We start from the raw sequence: 20178 nt of genomic DNA on the forward strand, positions 1-20178 counted from the left end.
GAAGGTACTTCGACTATTGAACTACTTACAACTTCACTCAGAAAGTCTACCAAAGACCGACAGCCCTCCATGAGATATCCTATAGATGATTATGTTCTTCTAACTGATGAGGGAGAACCAGAAGGTTATGAAGAAGCCATTGAAAGTGAGCAGAAGCAATAATGATTGAGTACAATGGAAGATGAAATGAAATATCTGCATGACAACCACACTTTTGAGCTGGTAAAATTACCTAAAGGTAAGAGAGCTTTGAAAAATCGGTGGGTCTATAGATTAAAACAGGAAGAGAATTCTTCACTCCCATGGTGCAAAGTTAGATTAGTTGTCAATGGCTTCAGTCATAAAAGGGGGATTGATTTTGGGGAGATTTTCTCACCAGTAGTGAAAATGTCATCCATCCTTGTTGTTTTGGGCTTGGCTGCTAGTCTTGATTTGGAGGTTGAGCAGATGGATGTGAAAACTGCTTTCCTTCATGGCGATCTCGAGGAAGAAATTTATATGAACCAGCTTGAGGGTTTTGTGGTGAAAGGTAAGGAGAATTATGTTTGTAGATTGAAGAAGAGCTTGTATGGCCTAAAACAAGCTCCTAGACAGTGGTATAAGAAGTTTGAGTCTTTCATGGTTCAACAAGGCTACAGGAAGACGACTTCAGACCATTGTGTATTTGTTCAAAAATTCTCTAATGATGATTTCATTATTTTGTTGCTTTATGTTGATGACATGCACATTATTGGTCACAATGCTTCTAGAATTGACAGGTTAAAGCACGTGTTGAGTAAGTCTTTTGCCATGAAAGACTTGAGACCAACGAAACAGATTCTTGGCATGAGAATCTCATGTGATAGAAGTTCTAAGAAGTTATAGCTATCTTAGGAAAAGTATATTGATAAGGTACTTCAACGGTTTCACATGGTAAGTACTCCTCTTGCTACACATTTCAAGTTAAGTAGTAAACAGTCTCCTTCTAATGATGAAGAAAAAAGAGACATAGAAAGTGTTCCATATGCATCTACAGTTGGTAGCTTAATGTATGTCATGGTTTGCACAATGCCGATTTAGTTCATGCAGTTGGTGTAGTTAGTAGATTTCTCTCTAATCGAGGTACAGAGCATTGGAATGTTGTGAAATGGATTATGAGGTATCTTTGTGGTACAGCTGATTTGAAACTCTGTTTTGGCTATGAAAAACATGTTCTAGTTAGCTATATAGATTCAAACATGGCTAGAGATTCAAACTCAAGGAAATCCACTTCAAGTTATTTGATTACCTTTGCAGAGGGAGCTGTGTCTTGGCAATCCAGGTTGTAGAAATGTGTTGCTTTGTCTACTATAGAAGTTGAGTTCATTGCAACTACTGAGGCATGTAAAGAGTTATTGTGGATAAAGAAATTGGTCTGTGAACTTGGATTCACTCAGAAGAGGTATGTGTGATTTTGTAATAACCGAAGTGCCATTCATATCAATAAGAATTCAACCTTTCATGGTAAATCAAAGCACATTGATGTGAGATATCATTGGGTTTGAGATGTTTTGGATTCTAAGTTGCTTGAACTTGAGAAGATCCACACTGAAAAGAATGTTGCTGATATGACGACAAAGGTGGTGCCTCATCCGAAGCTTGAGTTGTGTGCTGAGGCAGTCGGTATCCAAATTATTTGATCATCTTAATGAATGTCTCCTTCCTTTTATAGGCTAGAGGGGGAGATTTGTTGGGTCTAGTGATCGGTGCAAAACTACAAGTTCACTGTATCGTAGATTTATAATATAGTGATGTGAAGAGTATCGTCCTCAAGGATTGATGTCTTAATTTTACCAAGTACCGAATTGTACTAATCTTGATTTTATTTAGAAAAAAGAATGATTTAGAATGAGAAATTGAAATAAGGCTACTTTAAATAAACTATTCAAGAGAAAATAAAATTGTTTGCCATGTACCAAATTAATGAGGGTGAAAACTTCTAGGAAACTAATTTCACCTAGTTTCTCACTATGCTTTACTCATCTAACTAATTCGACTTCGTTTTCTCGATTTGTTAGCAAATCTCTAATTTTTTCAAAAGTCTCTTTCGATAGTCAATTAGAACCTATTCTGGTTTATTATTTAACATAAGAATATACAAATTAATAATGCAAGAATACAATAAGACCCTTGATTTTTTTTAACGCTACGTAAGTTCATATAATTCTTTCGATCTCTATATTCACCTACACTGAATTATCCTAGATCTATCCTATAATTCCCCTTTTGGTAGCAAATAACAAGACCAACATCATCTAATTAATTGTCAGTTAATTAAAAGCATTAAGCGCAAAATAACTCAGAAAAACATTAAAGAAAACTAGTTCATATTAGAATCAAAAAGCAAGCATAATTTAAATCTGGGTTACATCGTTTTCCTAGAATACAAAAATTAGTTCATGCCGAAAATTAAATCAAACATGAACTTTTTACCCATGCGTTCTTTTGTTTGGAGAGTAGAAGACAAAACAACACCCATAACACTGTCGTAGCGCCACAAACACTATGAGCACCGCTGTTGTTTGCTGCTTTCCGATTCCCGAAAAGATCTTAATTTTTCAGCGTACCACTAACCACCCTTGTTGTTTGTGTATTGTGTCTCTTCTACGGTTGCTACTTGTATCTTATTTTCAATCTTGCGCAACCCACCAAAAGAAACCTGCAAGAAATATTTCCCTAATGAAGCCAAAAGAAAGTTGCCCAAAATAAATTTTCCAGCCCCCCTCTCAGCCTCCTCTGTATGTCTCCCAAAAAAAATTATTATTCCAACCTCTCCCTTGTGTGGTGCAGCCTCCCCCTTGTGTGGTGCAGCCTTCCCTTTCAGCGCAGCTTCATGGCCTCTTGTGTGTCTTACCAAAACCCTCCATTTTCCTCCTATCCGTGCGCCCCTAAAAGAAAAAAAATTCCAAACCCTATTTTCTCCCTTCCTTTTGTGCCCACCTATGTTGACTTTTCAACCCCACAACCAAACGTACAATTGAAGCCCACCAAAGACCCAGCAAATTGCAAATTGAAAATTGAATATCAGCCCCTCTTACGTCCACTTGCATGGCCGAGTCACATCAAGACCCAGCCTAGTTCATTTTTTTTTATTTCTTTTCTTATTTTTTCTTTTTTTGTTTCCTAACACACAAGCCCGATTTTGACCTTCCTACAACCGGCAACTGTCATGCCCCGAACCCGTAAATGGGCCCCAGGGTATGATTTAGTAACCTAACATGTCCTTGTATTATACAACCATCCATGATACTACACAATATAAGGGTCCAACCCCATAGGGTTCACGTATACCCTATCCACAATCACATACACCATATACACAACGGAATAATTCAAACTATTACATCATAATATCATACCATCATACCATCATACCATACTAGAGTTTATACAAACCATAGTCTAATTCCCAAAATACATAACATACCATGGGTGTCTATATAACCCAAAATGACAACCCGGCCAAAGATCAGTACTTACACAAGTACTTCTACAAAGCTAACCAACAACCACGCTCCTGAAACGCTAGGATGCTATTGTCGGCTACTCGAAGGACCTAAAATATTTGTATGATAGGGGTGAGACACCTCTCAGTAAGGGAGAAATGGGTTATATCAGTGTGTGGATACATGAGTGTTATTTCAACAATAAAACATAAACATTTCACAATTCCACCATTTTCATAGTACAGTTCCAGTATACATCTCACAAAACACCTCGGTCTAATGTCGTCACACCCTTCAACCTAAGTCGACCGCACGACATGGCACCCCCTGTAACCTGGCATAATGTAAGCCCCCACAACATTGAACCCATGCAAACATGGCGCAAACTCACACCCTTCGGTGACCAACCGGAATCATAGGTGGTATTTCACACCCTCAGCCTCAAGCCAGATATCTGAGCCTACGGTAGTTAACCGACTCGGCCGCCTATGGTATTATTTCGGCACGCCTCATATCTCAGTCTTTAGGAGTTAACCAACACGCTTCGATTGTCCTAGGCCTTCGATTTTATTCCAACTCGGCATTTTCACAAAACCTGGAAAATTTTGGAACTCCTATTCCTATATCTCATTTCAATTATTCACAACCTACAGTAGTTAACCGGCAAGCTTTTCACAAAACACATCATTCAACATATCAGCTCATTCCACACTTATTTGGGTATACAAATAATCTTATAAGATTATTCAAAACTTCATCCGACTCTAGGAAAAGCCGGTGGCCACCCACATAGCAGCTCCATCCCAAATATATAACATACCCTCACTTACAGTAGAGGAATACCGTGGTTACATACACAGTGTCCCGACAACTTACAATATCACAAAACTCTCCTAGAGACTAACCACACTTCACTCTAAATAATAGATACATCACATACTTACCCAAACTGTTCCTGTAAACATCACTCCTCAGAATAGTTCTAGATATTTTTGACGTATTTCCGTTTCTAATTCCCAAGAAACTTCCTCAACCACGTAATTCTACCACAGCACTTTCACTAACGGTATCTCCTTGGTACGCAGCTTCTGAACTTTCTGGTCCAGAATCTAAACGAGTATCTCCTCATACACCAACACATCCCCAATCTCTAAAGATTTGTAACTAATCACATGTGACGGATCCGGCATGTACCTCCTCAACATAGATACGTGGAACACATCGTAGATCCTAGAGAGCACTGGAGGTAGTGCAATCCTGTAGGCTACTGGACCCACTCTCTTAAGTACCTCGAATGGTCCGATATACCTTAGGCTCAACTTGACCTTCTTTCCAAATCTCGTCACTCCTTTTATCAGAGTGATTCTCAGGAATATCTTATCCCCCACCTCGAATTCCAACTCACGATAGCGAACATCCATGTAACTCTTTTGCTGACTCTGAGCTAATTTAATTCAATCCCTGATCAACTTAACCTTCTCAAAAGCCTGCTGTACGAGTTTGGGACCCAATATCTACTATTCACTGACCTCATCCCAATACAGAGAAGACTAACACCTCCGACCATACAATGCCTCGAACGGTGCCATCCCAATACTAGCTTGGAAGCTATTGTTATAAGAAAACTCCACTAATGGTAGAAACTGAATCCAACTACCGCCAAAATCTAACACACAAGCTTGTAACATATCCTCCATGATCTGTATCGTTCTCTCTGATTTTCCATCAATCTGGGGGTGGAACGCTATACTGACAGTAATCTTCAACCCCAGTGCCTCTTGTAAGCTCTTCTAGAATCGAGAAGTGAATCTTGGGTCTCGATCTGAAATAATGGACACTGGTACCCCGTGCATTCTGACTATATCATGCACGTATAGGTCCACTAGCCTACTCAAAGAGTAGCTAACCTTCATCGGTACAAAGTGAGCAGATTTAGTTAACTTGTCAATGATTACCCAAATTGCATTCTGCTCGTGAACTACTAGTGGTAACTCGATGACAAAGTCCATGGATATATGCTCCCATTTCCACTCTAGGATGTTCAATGGTTGTAATGGCCCTGCCGACCTCTACTGTTCAGCCTTTACCTGCTAACACGTCAGACATTACTCCACAAACTGAGCAATCTCCCTTTTCATGCCACTCCACCAGAATGATTCGTATAAATCCTGATACATCTTCATGCTACCCGTATGTACCGTATACAAGGAACGATGTGCCTCTTCCAAGATTGTCCTCCTTATCACCTCATCATTTGGAACACACAGTCTAGTTCCAAACCTAAATACACCTCCCTCAGAGATGTTAAAATCCACAGCCAACCCCTGCTGCACCTTCTCTACAACCTCAACTAACTCTTTATCATTAGCCTGTGCAGCTTTATTCCTCTCTAATAATGTTGGCTTAATCACCAAGCTAGCAATGAGAGCTTGATAATTACCATCCACCAATTACACGCCAAGGATTTCTAAATCCCATTTGACATGTTCCACTTGTGCTTTTTCTATCTATTTTACATCCAGCAAAGTCTGCGTCTGAATAACTAATCATTTCAAATCCAGATTCCTTTGGATACCATAAACCTAGTTCAAATGTACCTAGGATATACCTAAGAATTCTTTTTACTGCTGTTTGATGTGATTCTTTTGGGGTTGACTGAAATCTTGCACACATACATACACTGAACATAATATCTAGTCTACTTGCTGTTAAATAGAGTAGGCTTCCTATCATTCCTCGATCATGCTTTGTATCAACTTGTTTCCCTTTTTCATCTCTGTCAAGACTAATTGAAGTACTCATAGAAGTTCCTATGAGTTTACTTTCTTCCATATTAAACTTTTTTAACATGTCTTTAATGTATTTAGTTTGATTTATAAAGATTCCATTTCTTGCTTGTTTGATTTGTAATCCAAGAAAGTAATTTAATTCTCCTATCATACTCATCTCAAACTCTTTTTGCATACATGTGGCAAATTCTTTACATAGATCTTTATTTGTAGCTCCAAATATAATATCATCCACGTATATTTGAACTAATAACAAATCTTTGTTTTTAGTTTTAATGAATAAAGTACTGTCTACTTTTCCTCTTGTAAATTCGTTTTTAAGTAAGAATTTACTTAATCTCTCATACCAAGCTCTTGGAGCTTGTTTCAAACCATAAAGAGCTTTTATCAATTTGAATACATGGTTTGGATGTTTAGAATTTTCAAACCCTAGGGATTGTTTGACATATACTTCTTCGTTTATATATCCATTAAGAAATGCACTCTTCACATCCATTTGATATAACTTAAAGTCCTTATAGGCTGCATAGGCTAAGAGCATTCTAATGGCTTCCATCCTTGCCACAGGTGCAAAAGTTTCATCATAGTCAATTCCTTCTTCTTAATTATATCCTTGTGCCACTAACCTAACTTTATTTCTTACAACAACTCCACTTTCATCTTTCTTATTTCTAAACACCCGTTTGGTTCCTACAATTGATTTATTTTTGGGTTTTGGTATTAGTTCCCATACTTGACTTCTTTCGAATTGATTTAATTCTTCTTGCATAGCTATGATCCAAGAGTCATCACTTAAGGCATATTCAATATTTTTGGGTTCTTGTTGAGATAAGAAAGCATAATGATTGCAAATATTTTTTAGTGTGGCTCTAGTAGTTATTCCTTTTGATGTTTCACCAAAAATTTGTTCTTTTGGGTGATTTTTGTCATATTTCCACTCTTTAGGAAGCTTCAGTTTTTCTGAAGGATTTTCATTTAATGCATCATTGTTCTTTTCTTCTTTTATTTCAAGAACATCTTTCTTTTGTGAAGTGACTTCTTTCTCATCATTCATATCTTTAATTGTATAATGATTTGATTCATCAAAAGTTATATGAATTGATTCCATAATTGTAGAAGTTCTTTTATTATAAATCCTATAAGCTTTACTATTTGTAGAATAACCTAAGAAAATACCTTCATCTGACTTTGCATCAAATTTTCCTAGGTCATCTTTAGTATTTAATATAAAACATTTGCAACCAAATACATGAAAGTAGGATATATTTGGTTTTCTATTTTTCCAAAGTTCATATGGTGTTTTATCTATTTTTGATCTTATTGAAACCCTGTTTACAACATAACATGCTGTATTTACAGCTTCTACCAAAAAATATTTAGGTAAACTATTTTCATTGAGCATTGTTCTTGCCATTTCTTGTAAAGTTCTATTTTTCCTCTCAACAACTCCATTTTGCTGTGGAGTTCTAGATGCTGAAAAATTGTGAGTTATTCCATGCTCATTACAAAATTTTTAAACTTCTTTATTTTTAAACTCTCTACCTTGGTCACTTCTAAAGCTTGTTACATTATAACCTTTCTCATTTTGTAGTTTCTTGCATAAGGTTATCAATTTATTACAAGCTTCATCTTTGTTTGCTAAAAATATTACCCAAGTAAATCTTGAAAAATCATTTACTATTACAAAAGCATATTATTTTCCACCTAAGCTTAAGGTTCTAGTTGGACAAAATAAGTCTAAGTGTAGAAGTTCTAGGGGTCTTTTGGTGGATATGAATTTTTCTTTTTAAAACTTGTTTTTACTTGTTTTCCCTTCTGACAAGCATCACATATTTTGTCTTTTACATACTTAATATTTGGTAATCCTTTTACAAGATTCTTCTTAGATAATTTAGATAGTAGGTCCATGCTAGCATGTCCTAGTTTCCTATGCCATAACCAACTTGCTTCATTCATGGCTGTAAAACAAGTTATGTTTTGATTTGTTATTTTCTCAAGATTTATACAGTAAACATTATTTATTTTATAAGCCATAAACAAGATTTCTTTATTTTTGGGATTCTGGATGACACATTTTTCTTTCATGAATATTACTTCGAACACTTTATCAATTAATTGACTGATACTTAATAGATTATGTTTTAGTCCTTCTACTAATAACACATTACCTATAGTAAGTAAAGGTTCCTTATCAATTTTACCTATACCAACAATTTTCCCTTTGGCATTGTCGCCGAAGGTGACGTATCCCCCATCCTTTTGTTTTAAAGTAGTGAACTTGGTCTTGTCACCGGTCATATGCCTTAAGCATCCGCTATCCAAGTACCATTTGTCTGTTGTCGTTGTTGTCCTAAGGCAAACCTATTAAGGGACACTAAGTGTTAGTTTTTGGAACCCAGATTCTTTTAACTTTTATTGTTTTACTGTTAGTTCCATTATTTGTCTTCCATTCTCCTTGAACTTTAACATATTTTCTCTTTAATGGACAATTAAACATTATATGACCTTTAGTCTTACACATATAGCAAGTAGTGTGTTCATGTTTGTTATTTGATGAAGTGCTAGCATAGAACATTGCTTCCTTATTAAAGTATCCCATGTATAGCTTTTTATTCTTTTTATTTGTTTTACCATTGTAGCCTATTCCTTCTTTGTTTCCATGAAGCCTTTGCTGTCCGATCATATTTTCAAAGTTCTCTTTACCTCTAGTAAAGTTATAGATAAACTTTTCCTTGTCCTCAACTATCTTTTTGAGTTTATTTATTTCTAAATCTTTCTTATTCAACCCATCTATATGAGTTTTATCTAATTCTTGTTTTATTTTGTCTTCCAGCTTCTTAATATAAATATTTCTTTTTTCTTCAATAACTTTGAATGATTCTAGTTGTTTTACCAGTTCTTGATTCCGATCCTTCAAAGTTTTATTTCTTTTAGACACTTTTATAAACCTTTTATGTAGTAAAAATAATTCAGTTTGTAATTCCTTATAAGGAGGCAAACTGTCACATGATTCATCACAAGACACATTTTGAGATTCCGTTGAAGAGTAATAAGAATTTACCTCTTCATTGTTTGCCATGAAGCATATATTTGCCATCTCTTGCTCACTTGATTCAGTTTCAATTTCGCTGGAGCTTGAATCATCCCAAGTAGCTTTCATTGCTTCCTTCTTTTTCTTCTTGTCTTTCTTGAGTAGTGGACACTCTGGTTTAATATGCCCTAACTTTTTGCAATGATAACAGATTGGTTCATTCTTACATTTATTTTCTTTCCTACTTGTATCTCCTTTTTCAATTTTCTTTTTATAAAATTTTCTAGGAAACCTTTTATTTCTTCTATAGAATTTTCCTAATCTTTTAGTAATGAATGCCAATTCATCTTGATCTAGGTCACTTGTCTCACTTTCTTCTTCACTGGAACTATGACTAGATGCTTTTAGAGCTATGGATTTTTTATGTTTTGATTCAGGATTCCTTTCTTTCAGTGCCATTTCATATGTAAGAAGTGAGCCTATAAGTTCATCCAAAGAAGTAGTCTTTAGATTTCTGCCTTCCGTGATGACTGTGGCTTTTGGTTCCCAAATAGGAGGTAGACCTCTTAGAATTTTCCTGATCATTTCGTATGTAGTATAGGTTTTTCCTAAGGCACTTAGAGAGTTTATTATGTGGGTAAATCTGGTATACATGCTTGATATTGTTTCTTCAGAATTCATTTTGAAAGTTTTGTATTCACTTGTTAGCATGTCTATCCTATTGTCTCTAACATTAACCGTTCCTTCATAAGTTACCTCTAGTTTATCCCAAATTTCCTTAGCAATTTTGCAGGCCATGACTCGATTAAACTCATTTGCATCAAGTGCACAATATAATGCGTTTATAGCACTTGCATTAATTTGAAGCATTTTATAATCTGAGTCAGTCATGTCTTTCTTTTCTTTTGGAATATGTTTTCCATCAACTAACTTAGAGGGAATAAGGATTCCATCCATGACAACCTCCCAAGCTTTCCAATCCATGTGTTGGAGATATATTTCCATTCTCTTTTTCCAAAAAGTGTAATTGTGTCCACAAAAGATTGGTGGACGAGTAGAGGATTGTCCTTCACCAAAAGGTGCTACTCCAATATTTGTCATTTGATCTTTTATAGATTCTTGTTAGGAATTTCTATAACTGGGCTCTGATACCAATTGAATGAGGAATAGCTTCCCAAGAGGGGGGTGAATTGGATTCTTTTTAATATTTTAATGATTTATTGACTTTTAATTTTAACAACCTAGAAAACAATATATATATATATATATATTGTTTTCTTATATATATATATATATATATATATATATGTATATAAATAATAACCACACTCAAGAATATAGAAATTTAAATTTACAAATCAATCAACGAAATCATGATAATTCAATCACTCAATTAAGATGTAAAAACTTTTGTTGATTTCCCTGTAAACTCTTAGCAAACACTTTACTTGATCAAGATTTCCGCAGATTAATCAACGTACTCCCTTCTTAGGTTTCCACAAATGATTAATCAAAACGTACTTTCTAAATATCAAGTACTTTTTGTTTCTTTCTTAATTTAGAAACTGCAACCTGCACATACAAATTATATAACAACAGCGAGTAAGAAATGTAAAGTAAATCAGAGAGAAAGAGACAAGAGTTTTTACGAGATTCGGCTTCAACACAGCCTACGTCCTCGCCTTTGGCAAAAACACCATAGGATTCCACTATATTAGTTCCGTTACCTGGTGGAACAATACCAACTTACATTACACTCCTTCAATTAGGCTAGAGCCCACCTCTCCAAATAATAACCCCTTATTTGGTTCAACGATTCAACAACTCAGAATCGTTTAAGAAAGATAACAAAGGAATATGTGTACAAAAGAGAACTCTCACAGTAGAGTGAATTAATACACCAATCAGCTCAGTTTATACCTCAAAGTAATTCAAATATGAGAAATTTCAAGCTCAATTACTTGGTATGGATTATCAAATAATTTTCCAAAGAAGATAAAAGATTTTGATCGTTGGAAAACTTTGCTTCAGATTGTAAATCAATTTCAGATCAGAGATTTTATCTCAAAAGAATTTTAGATCCTTTGAAAACAAAATTTTGAATACTTGAAGATTAGTTGATCTAAAACCTTTGAAAAACTTACTTTGATCTAAAATGTTTTGAATATCTCTAGATCAGAAAAGTTGTTGAAAAGCACTAGATCTGGAAACTTTAGAGGATTTCTCAATTTCAAAATTCTTTTAAATATTTCATCAAAGTTCTCTCTCTTGTCTGATTTCTCTTTGAGTTTAAGACAATTTATAGAGGCTTTAGAAATCATCCATTACTCCCAAAGATTTCTAAAATTCATTTTCAAATATTTTGAAATAAATGTATTCAAAAACGTGGTTCAAAAAATCTTTTTGTTAAGAAATTTATTGCAAACGTTCGAGTGGCAGTCGCCTGTCACAAAGCAATTTTCAAAACAGAATGCATGCAGTCGACTGTCAGAACCAAGGCAATCGCCTGTCTAGCTACTGACTTTTAAAAAGATTTCTATTTTAATTTGACAGTCGCCTGCCTCAATGTGGCAGTCGCCTGGCCTTCCAGTATTTAAAAAAATTCTTTTCTTAAACCCTTTCTTTTTATTGATTTGAAAAATTATTCTTTAGAGTATATGTTTAAAACATATTTTTAACTTTCTATGAGCTTCAAATTTCTTTATACTTGAGATTTACTTTGAAGTACTTACATTTGAGAATATCCTTAAAAGTATAATTTAGTTTTCGAACTTGTTCTTCCATCATCTTTGTAGTTGCATTCCTTCCTTTGAGTTTTTCTCAATATGACTTCATTCTTCATGCTCTTTGTAATCCATGAACTTTCTTATGCACTTGAACTCTGTTATTTTCCTGAAAACTTTTACTTAAAACATATTAAATATATCATTTGATTTGTTATCATCAAAATAAGAATTGTAAGCCTTATTAGGCCAACAGTGGTCTGTGAAGATCTCACACTGTTCATCGTACAAGTAGTGTCTCCAGATCTTCAGTGCATACACCACTTCCGCCAACTCCAGATCATGCATGGGGTAATTCTTCTCGTACTCCTTGAGTTGCCAAGAAGCATAAGCAATCACTTTCCCCTATTGCATCAACACACATCCCAAACCTTTCAGAGATGCGTTGCTGTAACTCACAAAACCACCGTCCCCAGATGCGATGGTTAAAATCGGAGCAGTGACCAGTTGGTGTTTCAACTCCCAAAAACTCTGCTCGCACTCTTCGATCCAACCAAATCTCACATATTTCCTTGTCAACCATGTCAGAGTTCCAGATAACTTAGAGAATCCCTCCACGATCCGCCGGTAGTACTTAGCTAGTTCAAGGAAACTCTGAACATCCTGCACGCTCTTTGGTTTCACCCAGTCAACCACTACTTCAATCTTACCTGGATCAACTGAGATTCCACCTCCCGACATGACATGGCCTAGAAATGCGATCTGTTTCAACTAGAATTCACATTTCTTTAGCTTAGCATACAACTTCCTTTCTCGCAGTACCTAAAGCACCAACCTCAGATGGTTCCCATGCTTTTCCGAACTCCTAGAATATACCAGAATATTGTCGATGAATACCACTAGGAACCAGTCCAGGTATTCATGGAAAACTATGTTCATTAGGTCCATAAATACTGTCGGGGCGTTAGTCAAAACAAATGGCATAACCAAAAACTTGTAGTGACCATATCTGGTTCAAAAAGCTGTCTTCGCAACATCCTCAGTCCTAATTTTCACCTACTGATACCCTGACCATAGATCGATCTTCAAAAAGACCTGTGTACAGCTGGTCAAACAGATCATCTATAGGTGGCAACAGGTATTGGTTCTTCACTGTGACCTTGTTGATCTCACAATAATCAATACACATTCTCATTGACCTATCCTTATTCTTCATGAACAATACTAGAGCTCCCTAGGGCAAAACACTAGGTCCGATAAAGCTTTTATCCAATAGTTCCTGTAGCTACTCCTTCAACTCTTTAAGTTCAACTGGAGCCATTCGGTATGGAGCTTTAGAAATCGGTGGCTTGCCTGACAATAATTCAATAGCGAACTCCACCTCACGATTATGAGGTAAACCGAGTAAGTCTTCCGGGAAAACATCCGAAAATTCGTTAACCACTCGAATATCTTCGAGCTTTAGATCATCCCGAGGTGGTTCCTTCACACAAGTTAGGTACCCCTGACAACCGTCCAAGAGTAACCTTCTTGCCTGCATTGCCAACAGAATCTGTTGCGTCAAATGCACACACGATCCTATGAACTCATACTCTGTTTCCCTAGGAGGTCTGAACACCACTACTTTCCTACGATAGTCAATCACAGCAAAACTGGAAGATAACCAATCCATCCCCAGTATAACATCAAAACCGAACATATCATACACTACCAGGTTCATCGGTAGCGGCCTTCCCTGAATTATCACTGAACAGTTCCCTAACATCTTCCTGTAAATCACTACACTCCTAGACGGTGTAGCCACAAACAACCCCTCATCCATCACTCGGGTTTCAACTCCACACAGTTTCACAAAATTTGAAAATATAAAGGAGTGGGTTGCTCCTAAATCGAATAAGAAAACAACTTTATTTGAAAGCAGTAACATGGTACCTGTCACCACGTTGCCAACATGCTCTACATCGACTGGAGTAAACGAGTACACTCTCACCTGAGCTGTGTTTCTCTAAAATTTTCCCTGAGGCACCTAATTATTTCCTTGGTTCTAACTCGGCGCAAGCATACCAATCATCTGCGTACGACAGTCTCAGGCTTTTTGACCCGATTTTCCACAGTTGTAGTAGTTACCCACAAATGGCTAGCATTCACCATCATGTCACTTATGGCACCTAGTACAACGCTCGTGAGATTGGTTCTCCTATGGACCCCACAGTGCCATACCCTGACGATTACCCAAATCGTAGTTCCTCTTCTTCCACTGTCCCTGTCGAGAACCAGTCTGTGAACCAGAAGGTACTGCCCTCCTCTTCTGTTCTTGTACCCCCCCTCATCCTCCAGGAGACCAGCCTCAACCACAGCGGCTTTATCCACTAGAACAAGAAACTCCAAAATCTACAGCATTCCCACCAGCCTACAGATGTCCTTCCTTGGGCCCTTCTCGAACCTCCGAGTCTTTTCATACTCGTTCAAGATCATACACAGTGCAAAGTGAGACAACTTGATGTATCTAGCTGCGTAACTCTGCACTGTCGGGGTCCCCTAAGTCAGACTCAAGAATTCGTCTGCCTTTGTGTCATGGATGGAAGCCGGGAAGTATCTCTCAAAGAATACCTCCTTAAAATGGCCCCACGTCATCCCTGATGAATACGTTCTCTGCTCCTTAAACATACTCATAGCCATCCACCGCCTCTCAGCTTCTCTAGCCAACTGAAATGTAGCATAGAGAACTTTCTGCTCATCGGTGCAATGCAGAACATTCAGTATCTTTTTTGTCTTCTGCACCTAGTTCTCTGCTACAATCCGGTTGGACCTTCCAGTAAACGTCAAAGGATGCATGCAGGTGAACTTCTAGATGGTGCAACCCACAGTCGTAGGTGGGCGCTCCTATCCCGAAACACTTGGCCCGATCTCCCGCATAATTTGCTTGGTCAATCCCCAAGGCACGGAAAGGGACCCTTCACTTGTAGTCCCTTCTGAGCTACTATCCCAGTTGCTATCCTTAGGCTCCATTTTGAAAATAGTATAGGAATAGATTAGCATTCCTATGTCATAGCACAATTAACACAATCATTGCAAGATAATCATGTTAGCTTCTAAACTCTCAGGTCCAGGTCTGCCCTACCGCACAAATATGAAACCATCAATGGTTTGCCGTGATTTTACTGAAATCGTCATTCCAGGAAAAACACAGAACACTGTTAATGAGTCCCTATCTAGCTACAAGACAACCCTCGGCCTACTTTACTCATTCTCCACATCCTATACTCTCGTATGTTCAAAAAATCACGCCTAACAAAGTCTACAAGACCTAACAACTTGGTGAGCTCTAATACCAAGTTGTCACTCCCCGAACCCGTGAATGGGCCCCAAGGTATGATTTAGTAACCTAACATATCCCTATATCATACAACCATCCATGATACTACACAATATAAGGGTTCAACCCCGTAAGGTTCACATATACCCTATCCACAATCACATACACCTACGCAGTGGAATAATTCAACCTATTACATCCTAATATCGTACCATCATACCATACCAGAGTCTATATAAACCATAGTCTAATTCCAAAAATACATAACATACCTCGGGTGTCTATATAACCAATATGACAACCCGGCCAAAGATCAGTACTTACACAAGTACTTCTACAAAGCTAACCAACAACCATGCTCCTGAAACGCTAGGGCGCTAGTGTTGACTACTCGAAGAACTTGAAAAAAATTTGTATGATAGGGGTGAGACACCTCTCAGTAAGGGAGAAACATGTTATATCAGTGTGTGGATACATGAGTGTAATTTCAACAGTAAAACATAAACATTTCACAATTCCAATATTTTCACAATACAGTTCCAGTATACATCTCACAAAACACCTCAATCTAGTGTCGTCGCACTCTTCGACCTAAGTCAGCCGCACGACACGGCGCCCCTGGTAACCTGGCATAGCATAAGCCCCCATAGCGTTGAACCCATGCAAACATGGTGCAAACACACATCCTTCAGTGACCAACCGGAATCATAGGTGGCATTTCATACCCTCGGCCTCAAGCCAAATATCTAAGCTTACAGTAGTTAACTAACTCGGCTACGTACGGTATTATTCTGGCACACCTCGTATCTCAACCTTCGGTAGTTAACCGGCACGCTTCAATTGTCCTAGGTTTTCACAAAACCTAGAACATTTTGGAACTTTCGTTCCTATATCTCATTTCAATTACTCACAGCCTATGGTAGTTAACCAGCACACTTTTCACAAAACACATCATTCAACATATTAGCTCACTCCATGCTTATTTGGGTATACAAATAATATTATAATAGATAATTCGAAAATACAGTTTAACATAATCAAAGGTACGGTCATATATATATATATATATATATATATATATATTATCATTTAACCAAATATACAATTTTCCAACATAAACAGAGACGATACCCCAAACCCCCAATTTTCCCAAAAACTGTAACCCAAAAATCCCATTATTTCACCCTATAGATTTTCCCAAATAAGTAGCCACAACATTCGTATAATCGTAAACCACAGTTTTACCAATTCAGATTACAAAATAACTGATATAAACAAAAACCCCTTACCTTATCCTGAAAACTGAAATACAAACTTAATCGGTCCAAAACAATGACACGGGATCCCCAAAACCTAAAAATCGAAGAACTACTTCAATATAATCCCAACCACTACAGATCTATAAAATCGAAAATGAAATCAAACTCTTACCTCGATTTTGGAACAAAACCCAAAAATCCTTGAAACGAAGATCCGATCTGCTATAAACATAGAGATTCTCCTCCTAATTCACGTGATAACATCGAATCATTGATTCGGGTAACAGACGACCTGAAACCTTAGAGAGAGAGAGAGAGAGAGAGAGAGAGAGAGCCTCCTTTGAATTCTAGAGAGAGAGAGAGAGAGAGACAGAGAGAGAATCTTTGATTTCTTAGCAACTAAGCAATGAATATGATATTTATACCTTGGTTGACCCAGCCAACCTTGTCAACGAATTGGAGCACTTGTCGACGAGCAAAAGAAGGGCGTTCGTCGATGACGGTGTGGCCTCGTCGATGAGCTTGAGATTTCATAATTCCCAAAATCTCTTGGTATTCAATCATCGATGAACCTATGAATTTCATCGCTAAGCTATAGAAGGGACTTCGTCGATAAGAGAAGGAGCCTCATCGACGAGCCCAGCTGTTTGCACCTTTTTAAATTCCTTCTATTTTCTTATTTATTTAATCCACATTTCTCGGGTCGGTTTCTTACAGTAACTGTTAGCTTTACCGTGATCCCAATAGGGGGGTGAATTGGTATTTTTAAAATTTAAGCCCTAGGTCAATCTCCTAACACCAGTATATTCACAACCCTATGGTCAATCTAGTGCAAGTAATGTAAATGTTTACCAGAAAGTAAATAAAGCAGTTTAATCAAACACACATACACCAGAAAGTAGTAAGGTAAGAGTGACACACAGAAATGTTATCGAGATTCGGCCAATTGCTTACGTCCCCGCCTTGGCTAACAAGCACAAGGATTACCACCATAACTTGCTCATTTAAATGGGTGGAGTGCCACCTAAACAAACCAGGTCAATTAGCACAGGGCTGACCTTAACCTTTACATACAATCCTTACTGGGCGGTAATCTTGGAATCACTCAGATTTTACAATCAAATGGTACAGAAATAGTGCTTTCAAGTAAAGCAGAAATATACCCAAATAAGCACAATCACACACACATCAATAGCATGAATATAGTGTAAGCTTAATGATGCAAGTTTTGTTCAATCAATACTCAACACAGTATAATCAGTATGATGCTCAACAGTATTCAATACAAGCAGTAACTTGGAATAAAAACAAGTATTTTAATTAGCACATCAATATTCCAAGTATTCAAATCAGATAATCAAACTAGTTCAAAAAGAGTTTTCCTCAATGAAAGATACTCAACACTAGTTTGAAAATAAGTGCTTGTTTGAGAAATCTTTGCACACCAAAAACCAAGCTATTGGATACTTGCAACAAATATGCAAATATCCTAAGCTTACTGGTTTATCCCCACACAAAATTTATAATGAGCAAGTCTATGGGATAAACTTAAACTAAAACTCCCCAAAAAAATATGGCAATCAATCACTCAAATGGGAGTTTCTTGCAAGCTATAGCAATCTAGAAATGTTCACACAATCTCAGAAAATATCAAATGAATGGAGATTTAAGAGTACTTGGCCAAAAAATGTATTTTCAATAGAGAGGATATTTTGGCTAATCTATTTGCTAATCTTACCCTGATCATGCAAATGGACTCATATTTATAGCCAGGGGTAAAAGTATAACCATTTGGGATATAATGGGAATAATTAAAAAAGTCCCAAAAGATTAAAATCCAATTAGCCCCACTTAACCTAGTTTTACCGCGGTTAAAATAATTATAACTAACTGGGGTTCGGGGGGTTGAACCTTAGTTCGGTCGCCCAACAAGACACATACTAAAAAGGTAGTCAATGAATTTCAGTCACCCGGATAGAGCTTTGGCAGCCTGAATCGAAGTCGGTAGCAAGGCTTCGTGACTTTGGGTGCTCGGTCTAACATTCGGTGGCCCAAACGCAAGTGTTCGGTCGCTCGGGGTTCATTTTGGACTAAAAGAATTGGTCACCCAAGTTGGTGAACAGTCCCTTTCAAGGGGTTCGGGCGCCCGGAGACGGTATGTGCATTTAAGGGTCGGTCGCCCAAGAGCCTAGTCAACATGTTGACTTGTCACCATTCGGGCGCCCGAGGAGTTTTGTACTCCAAGGGTTTGGTCAGTCGAGCTCTCACAAAATGCTTAGATTTTTTCAATTAGAGCACGATTTCAACACACTTATATATTATATGTTATGTGTGAGAGTGTTGGAGCCTAGGGTTTTGCTATGGTCTAATTGAGCTTACGATATATCCTATATGCATGATGTGCAGGTAAGAACCATACAAACCATAGCCTAGGTTACTATTACAGACCCATATTACAGACATTAAATTTACAATTACAAATTACAAGTCTTCAGGGTCTTCTTGCTTCTTCAAGTGTCCTTCCTTGGGATATTTATTTGAGCCTGCACAAACACTTGTCAATCATCAAATATCAGTATTTGTCATTATTAAAATCGGGTGCGACCTATAAGGTCAACATTCTCCCCCTTTTTTATGATGAAAAATACACCATGCAAAAAAAATGGGTATAGCCTTAAGAGGCTCCCCTTAACAATATGCATAATGTATTTAACCCAATTTTTTGCCCCCCTATGTGTCCCCCTTTTGGCAACAGCAAAAAGGGCCATAGGAAAAATTTTGAAAAATTTCGGCAGAGTGTCGTTTGTAAATCGGACTTTCCAAAAAAAGATCTTGTATAAATAGTAACCTGTTTGAGGTTATATAGCCTAACAGTTTATCCACAACTACTCAAACAGTTCGGTGTGGTCCAACAATCAAATACAAATGTTAATATCACCATGGAGTGGACAAAAGAGTTGTGCATCACAAGTAATAAGTAATATGCATTACTTTCAATATGATCATGCTATAGATATAAGATATGTGCACACAAGCAATAATCAGCATTCACAAAGTCTAAGGCAAGTAAACAAATCCACAATGATATTGGTTGCTAAGACTTGTTAAATTTCACTTGAGAGCTCCCCCTGAATTTATGCAAATTATGAGACATCTAAGAAGCCTCTCTACTGTGCGTTAGACCTAACTCACATCTAATTTGTATGAACCTATCCTCAGGAAGTGGTTTAGTGAATATATCCGCCCACTGTTCATTAGTGCATACAAACTCAAGAGCCACATCTCCTTTTTGCACGTGATCACTAAGGAAATGATGTCTAATCTCAATGTTTTTAGTTCTTGAATATGAGATAGGATTTTTAGAGATGTTGATTGCACTAATATTATCACATTTAATCGGTATTGTGTCATAGTGCAATCCAAAATCCACAAGTTTTTGTTTCATATAAAGAGTTTGGGCGCAACAACTTGCAATCGCAATATATTCTGCTTCGGCTGTGGATAAGGCAACTGAGCTTTGCTTCTTGGAGAACCAAGAAATAAGAGATTGTCCTAAATAATGACAAGTGCCGCTAGTGCTTTTTCTATCAACCTTA

At 37.1% G+C, this 20178-nt stretch overlaps 1 protein-coding gene across 1 annotated transcript; it reads right to left on the minus strand.

Moving 5' to 3' along the window:
* Positions 1–5533: 5533 nt before the first annotated feature.
* Positions 5534–12748, minus strand: LOC131162592 (uncharacterized). The gene is made up of 3 exons (XM_058119206.1): positions 12549–12748; positions 5663–5879; positions 5534–5551 (listed from the first exon to the last, which is right to left on the minus strand). Exons 1-3 carry the CDS (start codon positions 12746–12748, stop codon positions 5534–5536), a joined length of 435 nt encoding a protein of 144 aa, XP_057975189.1.
* Between the last annotated feature and the right edge of the window lie 7430 nt (positions 12749–20178).

This window comes from Malania oleifera, chromosome 8, assembly GCF_029873635.1.
Source record: "Malania oleifera isolate guangnan ecotype guangnan chromosome 8, ASM2987363v1, whole genome shotgun sequence".
NCBI lineage: Eukaryota > Viridiplantae > Streptophyta > Magnoliopsida > Santalales > Ximeniaceae > Malania > Malania oleifera.